This window comes from Oenanthe melanoleuca, chromosome 1 (assembly GCF_029582105.1).
Source record: "Oenanthe melanoleuca isolate GR-GAL-2019-014 chromosome 1, OMel1.0, whole genome shotgun sequence".
NCBI lineage: Eukaryota > Metazoa > Chordata > Aves > Passeriformes > Muscicapidae > Oenanthe > Oenanthe melanoleuca.
The window spans coordinates 41,768,701-41,783,926 of NC_079333.1; the positions used below are offsets into that span (position 1 = coordinate 41,768,701).

Sequence of the window (15,226 nt, forward strand, 5' to 3'; positions counted from 1 at the left end):
AACTGAGGCCATAATGCCTCTTGCTTCTGTGGTTTGTGGCTTTACAGTTTATAAAACCATGCCCAGTAATTAATCATTATCAAAATTATGCATGCAGGAAACTGGGATGGAATTCTCACATAACCATATGTCTGCATCTAAAGGGTGCAGTATGGGCTCCTGGCAGAAACAGCAGAGAGAACTGTGCACAATCTGCACTGTATTAGTATGAGATTAAATGCATTCTGAGAGTGATCACTGACATCTCCTGAAGTCAATGTTGGAGTAGACATTCTGCTGTCAGACAAAGACAACAAAAAGTAGCCACTCTGCTAGAAATGAACCATGTTTTACAGCCTGTGCTTCTGCAGAAAATTCTCTCAAACCACAGTCGCTTCTGGTAACAATACTATCAAACAATACCAAAATAAGGACACACACTTACCACTGAAAATCTCCTTCTCTAGCTGTTCATCCCATTCCAGTGTACTTTTCTCCATTGTTTCATTTTGATTTGTATCAAAAGAACGACCTCTTGTTTCAGTTGACATTGGGGAATTACACATTTCAGCCTGTTAAAATGGTAAGGTAACCTGGTTTCAGTTCTACACGTGGGCTCAAATCACATTTCACACGTCACATCACAAATGTGTCACAAGTCCCAGAGGTGAGCAAACTCTGTCAGTCCATTAAATAATGTATTATTAAAATACTCAACTGAGGGTTGTAAAATTGCATGCATTTTATAGACTTCTACACACATAATAAGGAGAATGAGTCATCTCACCCTCATCCTGTAGCGTGTTTTGGATAAGGGCATAGTTTACTTATTTTGTCCAAATGTATCCTTACTGCATTGTATCTCTCAATTTAGTTTTCCACAATCACTTCTTCCTTGACCAGTGTATTTTAAACTTTTTAAAATTTAACATTACAGTCCGTTTTCTTATTTCAAGACAGTACTTATGGTAAAAGTGGGGGAAATGTCATCCTATTCCCCATCTGTGTTTGGATTACATGTTAAACTGAGAGGTTCTATCCCACCCATATTTCTCTCAGCTCACAGTCTCAGATGGTGGAAATGCAGGCAAACTGTTTAACTGCTGAATTATTTTAGCTGAAACTCTTCCTCTTTTTTAAAAAAAAAACCCACCCTACTACTTTTTTGTTTTCCATATTAATAATTTTACTCTTCTAGCTATAATATAGCTTTTTATAATATGTTTATATAACAGACAGGATTCTCTGATAAGATCTTTGCTCAGTAATATATAATATAGATTATCCCTTTGTTTTTGAAATATAAGAGAAGGGAGGTGGCCAGTTTACATCCTCTGTGCCTTTGATTATACACTGTATACCTTCTTAGTCCCCTCTGTGGTTAATACCACCCAATTGAAGATGAGGAAAAACATGTTAGTAATACAGGGTAATAAAGTAATTAAGACAGAAAATATAATCCTTGTAAGAAAATCTGCTATTTCAACAGCATGCACTTCAATGACATCAGAAATAAATCTGTTGTTTTATCCTTAAAATGATCTTGGGGTTATAAAATGGAGCATGCATCCATGAATCCATGCATCCATCCATCCATTCATTAAAAAAAAAAAAAAGTCCTACTTCAAAATTTACATTTACATGGTAACTCTCTGCATGGAAATTTTGCACAGGAGGTTCTAGCGTACTACCCGTCCAAGCCAGCTTCTCCTTTTCATCCTTGTACAAATGAAATGAAACTAAGTAAATACACAAGATTATTGTTTAGTGTGAGTTTTGATCTATTTACAGGTTGGTTACAGTTGCCAAGATACATGAAGGTCTTGACCTAGGAAAAGATCCATGCAATTATTCTGTCATTAATTATGAGAGAGCTGAAATCTGGCAGAGCCAGACATAGGACCTAGCTAGGAAAGCTTAGGACTTTAACAGACAAGCTCAGTCTACTACATGCAACAAGTTCACAACACAGATATTTTCCTCAGCATTTAAAACTAGAACTGCAAAAATACTATTTAAACAGATGTTAAAGCAACAGCCTACACCAAAGAGACTAGTTTTTGAAAAGTCTGTATTTAAACATTGCAGACAGTAAATAGATAAGCTACTTACCGTTGCCATTTCTTCCACTTTTGAGGATGGGCTAGCAGAACTCTCATATCTGTAGGCAGAGGGATTTAAATGTTGGCTTTGAAAAGGAACTTGATGTAATTTCATCAGGTAGTGAATATCCAGCAGCTTCTCATTTCAACAACTATTGAGAAGCATCTGAGGAAAACTTGCTCTATGAAGAATTCATCCTTACCTCCCCCCTTGCCAAAATCCTGCAAAAATAAAGTGCTGGGAAAATGAACCATTCAGTTTGGCCTTGTCAGCTTACAAACTTCATAACTGCACAGCCAAAAATGAGCTCAACCTACTGACATCTCAGTGTCTGCAACAGCCATAAAGTAGTTGTTCCAATCCAGCATTATGGTAAGATGGTATTCGTTCTTTTTCCAAACAACAATAATTTAGTGGGTACTACTCATAGCCTAAGTTATATACTTGTTAATCTCTGAGTGGTTTTCATCTGCAATTCTATGGCTTTTCTCTTCCATTTCACCCTGCTCTGCTGCAGAGCTGTGCTCTGTCCCTGCAAAGGAGAAGGAACAAACAGCAGATGGGTTTTGGTGTGAACTTTGGAACTTGCTGCTGCTCACCCCAAACAGCCTTTATTTACCAATTTTTAAGACATGGTGGAAGGCTCATCTGCCTTCTAGGCTATTCAAGGCTGCAGGGGCTTGGCAGAGAACAGCTCGAGCGTCCGTGAGTAACGCCGTGGTTAGAACAAGCCGAGAAGCCCTGGACTGTTCAGTGGGGTGACTTGCAGAAAAATACGGAATAAACCAAAGAAACAAGAACAGGACTAGACTTCACTAAGTCTATTTGAGTCTGCAGATCCTTGTATTACAACTAAGCAAACCCAGTCCCTTCAAAAGCCCTGAAGGAAATGTTGTTCAGCCTGTGCTTATTGCCAGTTCTTCCTTGTCTCAGAAACTGCTTTTTCCCAGGAAGTTAATTCTTGGGAGAAAATGAGGTAGGGAAAGATGGTTCTGCTCCGTCCTGTTTGTCTCAAAGTCTTTTTGAATGACCTTGTTCTTAGGCTCTTAAAAGCTCCCTGTGCTCAGGTAGACTACTTTATTGTGCTTCAACAGCAAGTATAAACCGGCTTGTTGGCAAGTTCTTTGTGGCCCAGCCTTTCCTCCTGAAGTGCTTTGTCATTTGTTTGCAATGTGCTTGCAGGCAGGGAAGAACAGTTGAAAGGTGCAATTTGTTTTTGCTTCTGTAATTGTGAACTGTAAAACCAGGATTCCTCTCTGACATGGGGTCCAACTGAAACCAAACAAGCCTGTTGACTTCAGCGGGCTTAGGATTTGGCCAGACAGTCTGAATCTGAAATTTCTCATTTTTCCTCGTAGCTCTGAATAAAGACAGCTATTAAATCAGGGGGTTACCTCTGCCTTTGAATGAAGTTTACAGAACCAGAACTCAGAAATGTATGTAGCTTTTCCTTTAAACTTAAAAAAGTTGTGCTGTAATGCTTCTAAAACAAAATAAGAATAAAACTTGTATTTCAGAGCTTTTACAATGATTTCCTGCAAATTAAGTTCAGTAAAATCCTGTGGCTTAGCAAGTTACCTTAATTTTGCTTATATGCATAACAAAAATGCAAAAGCTTTGTTAGAAGCTTTCTTCTTCAGCTTTACTGTGCAAAGCCACTCTTTGGCAAAGCCCAAGAGCACAAAGCTCTCCCCACTTGATGTTGTATTAATTGTTCCTTGCAATGAACCTACATGAAGTAGACATGTTAGTTAGAAATGTCAGTTAGAAATGTCTTCTGATAGTCTAGGCAAAATTTAAATTTTCATTTGCACCTCTGGCACTATTCTAAATTCATCTGTGTCTTTATTGCCATGGTTCTCTCTGAAATAACTGATCATTGCATCCTGCTTTATTTTTCTCACAGCTACCTTGATGAGGTTATTTTAATCTTTTTCCCCTATGCCAATCTCTCAATTTCCCAAACTGCCTTATTATTTTCTATGAACTGTTTTAAATTTTCCAGCATTTCAAAATTAAAGTTTTTCTTACTTTCAGAGAAATATTGCTTTATTTTAGCAAAAAGTAATTCCGTTTCTTCTTTTGTTAATGACACTGAGCAATGTTTGCATTATTTTTCACACAATGCACATACACATTCTTGTAAATATTGTCTATTATTCATAAACAGGAAAGAAGCTAAATTGATGTTCAAGTTCAGAAATATTTGCCATCTGAAAAACACTCCTCAGTATGGAAAGTGAGAAATTATATTTTATACTTTTCCACTTACATACATATGTATCTTTTTAACGACAACCAAATGTAAGATTAAAAGTAAAAGATGACTATCCCTACTGGTAACAATAATAAAAATCCATGAGTTAAAGTCTGCTGTGAATTAGTATTTCCACAGAGGCAAATCACCTGTCTTCCCCAGGCTACCACCAAGCTGTCTAACATAGTATAATACATTTTCTTCAATACTATTCTTATCAGTACTACATAAGAATACAGCTAAAAACCAAACACACAGCTCACATATGCTGAGAACACAATTAAACAGCAGTTTTGTCCAGGATGAATCACACTTACGTATTAGAAAATAGTAGGGATGAATTCAAGAAACTTTGAACCGAAAGTGCTCCAACATTTCCCTGCCTTCAGCCTACAGTTACAAACCTTTTATTAGCATCTCCTGTATCTCCGTGGAAGCGCCCTCCTTCCTGCAGCATCCATGATTTGCTCCCACTGTAAAAAACCACCGCAGCTGACTCTGAAACTGCCTCTCCAGGACTGACAGGACCCTCTAACCAGCCATTAATGTGGAGCCACTGAAAAGCTTCTGCCAGGTAGGCTTACAGGATTTACAGCGCTGCGTCCTAGAGTGTTTCACTAGCTCTCCAAAATAACTCTACCTGGTGAGAGGCAGATTATTTCAGTGCTTTGCCTATGCATAAAGCAAACCACATGCCACGGCAACACCTAGAAGAGGGTGGGGGAAGTTTTCAACAGAGAGGCGTGACTAGAAAATGTAGCAATCAGCTCAGTTACACGTCAGGATTGACTTGTTTATTTTTCAAGTTGTGCTCGGTCAGAAATCAAAGGCACCTGAGCCTGAGATAGGATACATTTTCCATGGAAAAGCCAGATAAACACACACAAGAAAAGCTGATGTAATGAGTAGGAATGGTTTGGGGTTTTTTGCCTTTTTAAATTAAGAAATAATTTCAGTGCTTAGATTCTACAGCAAAGCCTTGACCTTCGTGTGTGCAATGGCTACCTCACTGTGCACCAGGATAAAGCACCCTTGAAACCTGATTCTCAGTTACACAAGTGTCCCTTTATTCTTCAGGGAAGGCCGTGGCCCAGCGTTTCTGTGTTCCAGGATGAGGGGCATTGCCAGGTCACACGAGAGAGGAAGGAGAAGGTGACAGGTACAGAGCAGTGTTAACACTGCATATTCTTTTTCTGTGTTGTGTGGTTATGTAAGAGAATTGTTACCAGTGAACATCCACAAAGCTCACCTCACAGCCTCTACTCAAACCTCTCCTTAAATCTCCTGCTTTGATACAAACACTCCACAATAGCAAGCTGCCCTGTTACAAACCTACGTATCAGACTAATCATAATTTCTTTGGAGACTTGCACTCCCTGTCATTGTTTATTACAGCTGTTCCTTGTTTTACCATCATGCCAGCAGGGAGCCCCAGGCACAGACCAGAATACCAATCTGGGACTGAGTAAAAACCAGCTTTTTGTACCAAAGATCTTGCACCTTTATACTTAGATTTCACAGCACTGCACAATGCAGCTCTAACCTGTGATTGCCAGTCCCAAGCACTACCATAAGATGCACACAGGAACAGTAAGACTTCATTCACATGATACTGACATACAGCCATACAGGACAAAAGTTAAGAGAGAACAGGCAGCCTAACCAGCCTGACTGTAGCTTCCCCCCACCTTTCCCTCCAAACAGCAGCTTCAACCCTGGGAATGACAAAGGAGAAGGATGCTCTTCAAACAGCAGTCCAGAGGTGCATATGAGACCATCTTTGGTACAGATCCAAAAACTAAAGCTAACCAGAGTACTGAAACCAAACCATTGACAAAGCACAGAGGGCAGAAGCACCAAGAGCTGTCTGGTTCTCCTGGCTGGAGCTGAAGCTGCAGGGCTGCCTCTGAACTGCCTCTGGGCTAGAAATGGTGGGAACTGATGCAGCAGAGCTGCCTGGGGCTGCTACTCTCTGCCATGTCTTGGAAAAGCTATACTATCCTATTGTCTCAGCCATAGGGCACCAGATCCCCATGCACCTTACACCATGCCCTCTTGAGAGGGAGCTAAACAGGATGCTGCTGCTAAGTCTGAGGTCTTTCATATGCTTTAAGTCTTTTTGCAAAACCTGAACAAAAGAGGTTTAGCCAAGAGAATCTACCTTCTACTTGTGACTTAGTCCTCTTTCTTCTGACACAATACAGATAATCTCTAATTATAGGACCAAGTAAAATCCCAACATTCCCAATGAGGTGAAAAGCAGGAGACTGGAAAAATAATTTAACAAAGTTTTCTAAAACTTTAGAATTTTGTTCTAAAACACAGAACAATTCACAGACTTTTTTAAAGCTGGAAATAATGTATGTTCTGATTATAGCTCACCGTGGTTGCTTCTGAGTCTGGGTTTTCCTTGATTTTCTAAAGGAGGAAAGCCAAGCAAAAGGTGATCTGAACCCCAGAAAGGAAGCTGAAGTGTTCTTTTGTGCTTGAGGATTTGTGCGGGACGACATTTTTATTTCTTTATGATCTAAAAATATAATAAAAGTAGATTTGTTTCAATTTCTTAATTCATATCGTATTAAAATATGCATAAAAGTTATGTCCTCATAAAAAATTTCTTTTGCTTACCTTTTATGTCAGGAAAATCCAGTTTTGACATTTTTGGACAGACTATGTGGCATACTGGTTTATAATGACTAACTAGAAGACAGAGAAAGATAAACAGGTTCAAAGTTTCAAAAGGTATGATTGATTTTGGGTGATGCACGTGGGATACATGAGGCTGATTTTCACAAAGTAATCAGCACTCAATCACTTGAAAATCATACCTCTTTTAAAATGCAGGCAAATCAAACATTTGAAAATCGAGGCACCCACTATCAGTACTCACTTTCTTTTTACTTTTGTAAGAACTAGAAATGTGACAACCCAGAATAAGCAATGACCTAACTGACTGTAATGTAACTACATAACATTATCTCAGACTAATGTGTCCTCTGTATCACAGAATTCCTTACAATGGGATTCCTGTGGCCACTGGAGTGACTTTTTTTTTCCTGCTACAAACTGCATATCACATCTTTATTTTCAAGGCAAGATATTGTGAAGGATTTCTTTGGGAAGGTTATGACTTGTTTTCTTGAAACAACATAAACTCAGTCTGCCTGTAAAAGCAGCTGGCATTTGGTGGGAAGCTGAGGATGAGTATTGCTTACAGAGTAGGGAAAGAAACTGCAGGATCTGCACCACACCACAGTGAACTGGAGGATATGAGGAAACACGATGTCACTTAGGAATAAGACATTACATTTTTTTTCCATTTAAAGCAATGCATGCCTAAAACAATACAACAGCTTGAAAATGGCTTATCCAATGACTGTAGAAGAAAGCAAACCCAGGAATTAGAGCAAAGTGTCATTTATAACAATAGCAAGGAGCAGCATTTTAGACATTGTCCAAAATGAAGTGAATAATTCATGCCATGTGATTTAAATCCTGTGTGTAATACATGGGTTTCCCTCCAGTGACAATCTCTGTGTACTTCAAAATGCTGTATTCTTTAGCCCTTTCAGAGCCTAATCTCTTGGTGGCATTGACTTGACAGTACAGGTGACATCAAGAGAGTCTTAACAGCACTCTGCCATAGCCAGGATGGTCTAGAGATGTGGACACAACAAGGCTTGCATGGAGAAGTAGTACCTTTTATTTAGCCAACTTATACAGTTGGAAACATCAGATGAGCCTCTGAGGCACAAAAGCCCTTCTTCAGATCTGAAATAGAAACAGGTGCTTTCAAAGTTAAATACCAGAGAACAGTTACACAGAGTTTAGTCAATTAGACCATCTCTGAAAGAGAAAGAGAGTTGGTAGCTGAGGATAGAGGGGATGTTGGGGAAAAAGGATCAGGAGAGACCGAGATGTGTTTTGTGCAGGTTTGTAGTATCAGGAAAATGTTTAAGGTTTCACTTTTACATGACTCTGCTTCCAGTTGCTATGAACCACAAATAGGAAGAGCTCAATGAAAAACATGCAGAGGTGTGAATGGAATAAAAGCATATATTATGCATGAGAACTATCTAGATAGGAGATAAAAGTACAGAATACCATGCTTTTTATAGAGACACCATGTTTCTTCTGCATATTCATTTTGGATGGGCATCAGAACCTGTAAAATGAGATCTCAAGAAACTGCTTCCTGGTCAGGCCAACTTTTCAGGCTTTGGACTCACCCTGATAATAAGTACTGGCATGCCTTTAGACCAGTGTTACCAGAAAAAAGGTTTACACTGCTATATTCAAACCTAAACTCATCTACTTATTCTAGATGTCATTTAGGTGCTTTTAGGTCTTCAAGAAAACTAGACAAAACCAAATTTTTTTGTGCTGGTTTTGGCTGGTATAGTTAATTTTTTCCATAGTCGTTTGCATGGGCTGTGTTCTGCAGTTATGCTGGAAGCAGTGTTGGTAACACAGGGATGTTTTAGTCACTGCTGAGCAGCATTTACACAGAGTTAAGGCCTTTTCTGACTCTCACCCTATGCTACAAGCAAGTAGGCTCAGTGTGCACAAGGAGCTGGGAGGAGACACAGCTGGGACAGCTGACCCAAGGCACATACAGCACTGTGTTCAACATATAAAGGAGGGAAAAGAGGAAGGGAGGATATTCAGAGTTTGTTTGTGTCTGTCTTCTCAAGCAGCCATTGTGTGTAATGGAGCCCAGCTTTCCTGGGGACAGCTGAACACCTGCCTGCCCACAGGAAGTGGTAACTTAATTCTTTAGTTTCTTCTTCATGTGCAAGGCTTATCCTTTATCTTAACTCATGAGTTCTTTCACTTTTAGCTTCCTGCCCATCCTGATGGGGGTCAAGTGAATGAGCCACTGGGTGGTGCTTAGCTGATGGCTGGGTTAAACCACAAGAGTCCTTTAGGATGCCCAATGTAGGGCTCAAAGTGTTTGAGATAACGACAGAGCTCAGTGCAACGTGCCAGACTGAATTTATCACTGCTCTTGCTGTTCAGCTATTGCTGACAGGCTCCTGTGCTTGCCATGGGGCTTGCTTGCCAGGCTGTAAAGCAGAGCCTGGTGCTCCTTGGTGGAATGGTTATGTGCCATGGCTATGGTGTACCTCTGAAGGGATTGTGGCCAAGAATAATTCCATAGAAGGTAGGCCTTAAAGCATCTGTGGCTGTGCATGTGGTCATGCTGGAGAAGCTCAAAGTGTGTGGCCATGGACAAGACCACGACAGAGCAAGTTCTCCCATGCAGGGACTGCAGCCATGGGTAGAGCCATGTTGGAATAGGTGCATTTCTGAAGGCATTGTGGCCCATGGAGGAGGCCATGCTGGAAAAGGTGCACCGAGGGTGGACTGGGGATGTGGATAAGTCCTTGCTGCAGCAAGTACATCCCTGGAGAGACTGTGGCTCTGCTTGGAACAGGTATACCCCTGAGACACTGCACTATATGGGTAAGTCTGAGCTGGAGCAGAGGCAAGGAGAAGGCAGTGGAGTGGTTAATGAGGATAAACTGGATAGTGTGGGACATGAGCATAATGTAAATGGTATGGAATAAGGAGTAAAGAATGTGCTGGGTTTGGCTGTGATAATTATTTCCATGGTAGCTAATATGGGGCTATGGTCTGGATTTGTGCTGAGAGCAGTGTTGATAATTCAGGGATGTTTTCCTTACTGCTAAGCAGTAAGGCTCTCACAGAGCCAAGGCTTTTCTGCTTCTCACCCCACTCCATCAAGTGGATTGGGGGTGCACAAGGAGGCAGGAGGGGACACAGCTGGGCCAGCTGGCCCCAGCTGACCTGATGGATATCCCACACCATAAGGCATCATACTCAGTATATAAAATCTAGGGGAAGAAGAGGGAATGGGGGATATTCACAGTGATGGCATTTGTCTCCTTAAGTCACTGTTACACTGATGGAGCTCTGGAGATGGCTGAACACCTGCCTGACCATGGGGAGTGCTGAATGAATGCCTTGCTTTGCTCACTTGTGTGGCTTTTGCTTTATCTATCACTGTCTTTACCTCAATTCACTTTTAGCCCTCCAGCTCTCACCCCCTCACATGGTGGGGAGTGAGTGAGCAGCTGTGCTTTGCTTTGCTGCCAGCTGGGGTTAAACCACAAACTTTTTGTACAATGCAGACTTCACTGATTTGACTGGGAAACTACCACTGTATTTACTATAATTATAGCAATTTCATTTTGATTAATAAAGACATTTTTTACAGTAAGAACAATTAATCACTGGAACAGCCTCCTCAGGGACATGGTAGAGTCCTCATCACTAGAGGTTTACAAGATGTGACTGCAAACAGTGCTAAATAATCTCATCCAGGTTCCCTTTCTGTGAAAAACTGGACCTGAAGATCTTCTGATGTCCTTCCAACCTGGGCCATACTATGATTCTCATTATGGCATAACAATATCAGGGATTTTCTGTTGTGAATCCCAGCTCTGCTTTTTACAGAATCTGCTTAAAGAAACATACCCATTTTGAAAATATATCTTTGGTAAAACTATGATATGAGAAGCTCAGTGCAATTTCAGAAACTCCTTTACTATTACACTCCGATATGCTGTAAGACATTGGTTTGGTGATCATTATTATTTAGATAAGGAAGTGGACAAATGCAACTCACTGGTGTTTTTGCTCTTCTGTAGCTGATGCTCTAATGGTGGTTTTAACATTCTATTGACATCAATGTAATTCTGAAATTTTCTTCTTTTTATTTCTTCAAACCATTCTCCAGTCACCCCCTGCAGCCCTTTTTCAGACTTCTTCCTCTTCAGAAGTTTGCTAAAAAGGAAAAAAAAAAAAAAAAAAAGCCATTTTAGATATTACAGGCCATCATTAGGAGCTCTTCCTGCTGTTCATGAAAGTATTTACATATGTAGTATATCTCTACATATAATGACTTTTACAAAGTCAGTAAGACATGATACATTCACAGCAATCACATAAAAGTTTTAGTGACAGCAACATTCTACAGTTTAACAAATGAGATTATGGGATCAGCTTAAGTGGATGACTCCTATGTTTGCATTATTCTCTTCCTTGAGGAAGTGCATCTTTTTTCCTTGGAAGAATAAGTCAATCCATACGCATTCTAAAACTAATTGAAAGTAAGATTAAGTTGATCCAATAAGCAAATTAGAATAAATAATATTCTAAATAAGGCATTTTTTGAGATATTTATCCATTCATTCAAGTAAAAGCACTAACAAGGCTATTTTTATTTTCTAGGGGTAGATCACTGATGCCCTGACAGTGAGGTGTCCACTACACATTTTCCATGCAAAGGAGAACAGTAAATTGTGAATTCAGCTAATAGATATTCATGCAACATGTTCAACAAGTTTATCACATTTTCCTGTTTCCTTGATGCATAGTGATTCTGCCTGTGTTCAATATGGATGGAGGCAACTAATAATGAATATGAATGTTCTGCCACACTGAGGTGCAGCCTGAGCAAGCTACACACATGTGGCTGCAACTAAAGAAGATAGTCAGTAGCAAGTTCAGCTTTTAGACCAAGAGGTCATAGGAATGAATTGTTTAGCTGGACAGAAAAGAAAGGTACAGTTGCAAAGGAATGGGAATAGTGCGGGGGACATGCAAAGTTACTTGTTTTCAAATTACATTACACTAGTGTTGAAAGTACAGATGCAAATACAGCAAATCCACACCCCAACTGATTCTGATGGCAACAGAACAAGACTTTGTGCACAGCCTGGAGATGTAGTACCAATGTTTGAGCAAGGCTTTCATGTGAATCTGCCTCCTTAACCAATGGTAAAAATCTGGGTCTGGCAATACAGATGCTCTCAGAGAACATATGTTCACTCATGTGAGACAATACTACTTCATAGAACAAACCTAAAAAACATCTGGTCTGGAAATGGATCTATTTTGATCAGGATATAGAGTTCATTGTCCATACCAGCCCCTACCATGCATCTGGTGGCATCTGATAGACAGGAAGGCTGGAGGGACACATTTTTGGGAAATGAGTATTTCCCTTGAAGAAGATTACACAACCACACGCACTAGTACTAGCCATTCCAAATAAACTTATTACAAAGGCAAAAATGTTAATGATGGCAGATATTACCGCACCATGGGAGTGACTAAACACCGTAAATGCACTGTGCAGCCTGGAACGCAGCCCAGCACTGATGTGCAGCAGGAGGGATGAACAATGTGCTCTCAAGAGCCAACTCCATGACCTCACTCCTGTGGCCTTACCAAAGGGGATCCAAGACACTGGGAGGAGTAAAAGCACCGGGAGGAAGGCATGAGCTGCTTGGGGAGTGCCCGGGAAACAATGCCTGGGCAGCTCTGCTGCAGTCCCGACAGCGGAGAGCATCTGTTAGGGTCATCCCCCGGCTTCCAGCAACCAGGGGGCTGAATCGCGGCTCCCGGGGAAGGGGCGGTGGGATCGCTCCCGGGGCAGGGGCCATGGGATCGCTCCCGAGGGAAGGGGCCATGGGATCGCTCCCGAGGGAAGGGGCGATGGGATCGCTCCCGGGGGAAGGGGCGATGGGATCGCTCCCGGGGGAAGGGGCGATGGGATCGCTCCCGAGGAAGGCGGAGCGCGCTCCCTGGCGCCCCCCGGCGGCCGTATCCCGCACCGCCCGCTCCCGCTCCCGCTCCGCTCCCGCTCCCGCTCCCGCCCCGCTCCCGCTCCCGCTCCCGCCCCGCTCCCGCTCCCGCTCCCGCTCCCGCTCCCGCCCCGCTCCCGCTCCCGCCCCGCTCCCGCTCCCGCTCCCGCTCCCGCCCCGCTCCCGCTCCCGCTCCCGCTCCCGCTCCCGCTCCCGCACCGCCCGCTCCCGCTCCCCTCCCGCCCCGCTCCCGCTCCCGCCGTGTCCCGGGGCAGCGCCCGCGGCCGGGAAGCGACGGGACGGGCACGGAAACTGCCACTTGCTGCACATTTACGCATTCCAGAGCAAAGGGAAATATTAAAACCTCTCAATCACCCTAATATCGGCCATACCAGGCATTGCACGAACATGCCTTAAAATCCTTATTGGCGCATGCTTGGCATTATATGTAGTCGTTGTCTGTGAACATGCTGCTTTTGAATTGTGATGTCATGCCCAGCTCATCAAATAAATCCTTTAAACTGCTCGTGTATATTTGTATTTATACACACACAGAGGCCCATATATGAAACGCTATGTATGTAGTTATTTGAGTAAGGAATAATAGCTAACGAGTATGATACACGATATGTAGTTGCAATATTGCACGACTATTAAGTATTTCTCCTTTATGATGACTCGCAGCCAAACCACATCATTTCCCTACACAGCTGCTCTGTCAAGTTTACGTGCCCCCTCACGATACTAATGAAGGACAGTTGTGAGCCAGAAGGAAAGCCCATCTCAAGAAACAATTACAGCAGGAGATGGTATCTGCACTCAGTATTGCAATGAACCTGCCTCTGAGGCAGCACTATTGTTACTCGGATTGCACATTGTGTATTGAGACACTGCACCTTAGGAGTGTCAAAACCCCTATTGCCATCTAAACCAAGTGTGCTAATCCTGCTTCCCAGTCTGCTCCATCTATCCTTACTCCTCATTTGCCTACAGCTTCTTTGCACACTTGGAGCCACTACCTTTTGAGAGGAGACATCACCATTGTGACTGGGAAAAGTACCTATAACTACTGTGGGTCTGAAGGCAAATCCATTCTCAGGATTACTTACAAAGACTGCTCCACAAACCAGTGCAGGCAGCAACCATAAATGACCTCACAGTATCCTTATCTTTTCCATCTATTATTCTACACAACATCTAAACTAATGAATCACTCAGGAGCAACTTCTTCACACTGTTTTTAAAAACATCTCTTCCTTATTGGCACAAGGATTCTTATAGACATCTCCAGGGAAAAGTTAACCTAAATGTTTGTATGTGCTGGACTTTCATGTGGGTTATCATAAATACTGTCAGTAGATGTGTAGCCTCCCCTGCCACTTCCTGTTAGGATAATAAGGAGCTTTAATTGCTACTGTAAGAGGAAAGGCATTTTCCTTACCCATCTTCACTCTGAATATAAAGAGAAACACGTGTTCAAGGTAGTAGCAACAGGGTTGCTTAATAGGACATTTGGGGACAACACTGTCATTTGCAGAGGACAGAGGATTCAACCCCATTTTTGATAAAGCAGAAATTATTATTCTTATTGAATTTAGCAGAGCAGGATTTGGCCCTCAAGGACTCTTACCACACACTTCATAAGAGAACAAATAAACAGCAACTACAAAGAATGAGGAATTGCACCAGGTGAAGAATAAGCAGATCAAATTTGATCATTGGATCAAAGCTCTCAGTGCCTGAAAAGACAAGACTGAAAGGATTGCAGATAAAAATAGTGTTGAAAGCTTTAGATAAAAATGCAGGGCAGATAACTTGCAGTAACCTAAACCAAGCTTTTCTCTTTACTCTCTTCATATTCACTGCTTTGTCAGGAGGAAAAGGCTAGAGATGTTCAAAAACAATATCTGAAGAACCTGTTCTTTACTAATTTTTTCTTTACTTCAGCTTATCCCCTTCTCACCACTTTATACATTATGCTGCACTGGTGAACAGTACAACTCCATCATTTCTATCACCAGCTATTTTTCTAGAAAACTCTGCCTGTTGTCACAGCCACAAGTAGCTCTAAAACTCTGTCCTGGGGTGACTTTCTCATGCTGAATTGTATCCCCATTCATCTGTTTAGCCCAGAAATAAGTTCTGCACCTTTAAAACTAGATCTGAGAATGAAGCTGGGGAGAAGGAAAAGCAGTGGAAGTTTTTTCACAGCTGTATTCAAACAGAGATAAGCAGTGCTCTCGAGTTCTTTGCTCTGCAGACAGATGGGGAG

General features: G+C 41.8%; 1 protein-coding gene across 5 annotated transcripts in view; it reads right to left on the reverse strand.

Annotated features, from left to right (window-relative positions):
* EXPH5 (exophilin 5) overlaps positions 1 to 15,226 on the reverse strand; it is a 36,726-nt gene that overhangs the window by 8,548 nt on the left and 12,952 nt on the right. For 3 of the 5 annotated variants that reach the window (XM_056492488.1, XM_056492516.1, XM_056492507.1), the window contains exons 2-6: positions 10,992 to 11,149; positions 6,968 to 7,039; positions 6,722 to 6,866; positions 2,092 to 2,140; positions 425 to 551 (exon numbers count right to left, since the gene is read on the reverse strand). In XM_056492488.1, coding sequence (XP_056348463.1) covers positions 425 to 551; positions 2,092 to 2,140; positions 6,722 to 6,866; positions 6,968 to 7,039; positions 10,992 to 11,149 — 551 coding nt within the window. Of the gene's footprint in view, positions 1 to 424; positions 552 to 2,091; positions 2,141 to 4,743; positions 6,016 to 6,721; positions 6,867 to 6,967; positions 7,040 to 10,991; positions 11,150 to 15,226 lie in introns of those variants that run through there. The other 2 variants (XM_056492497.1, XM_056492526.1) reach the window with 2 other exon arrangements.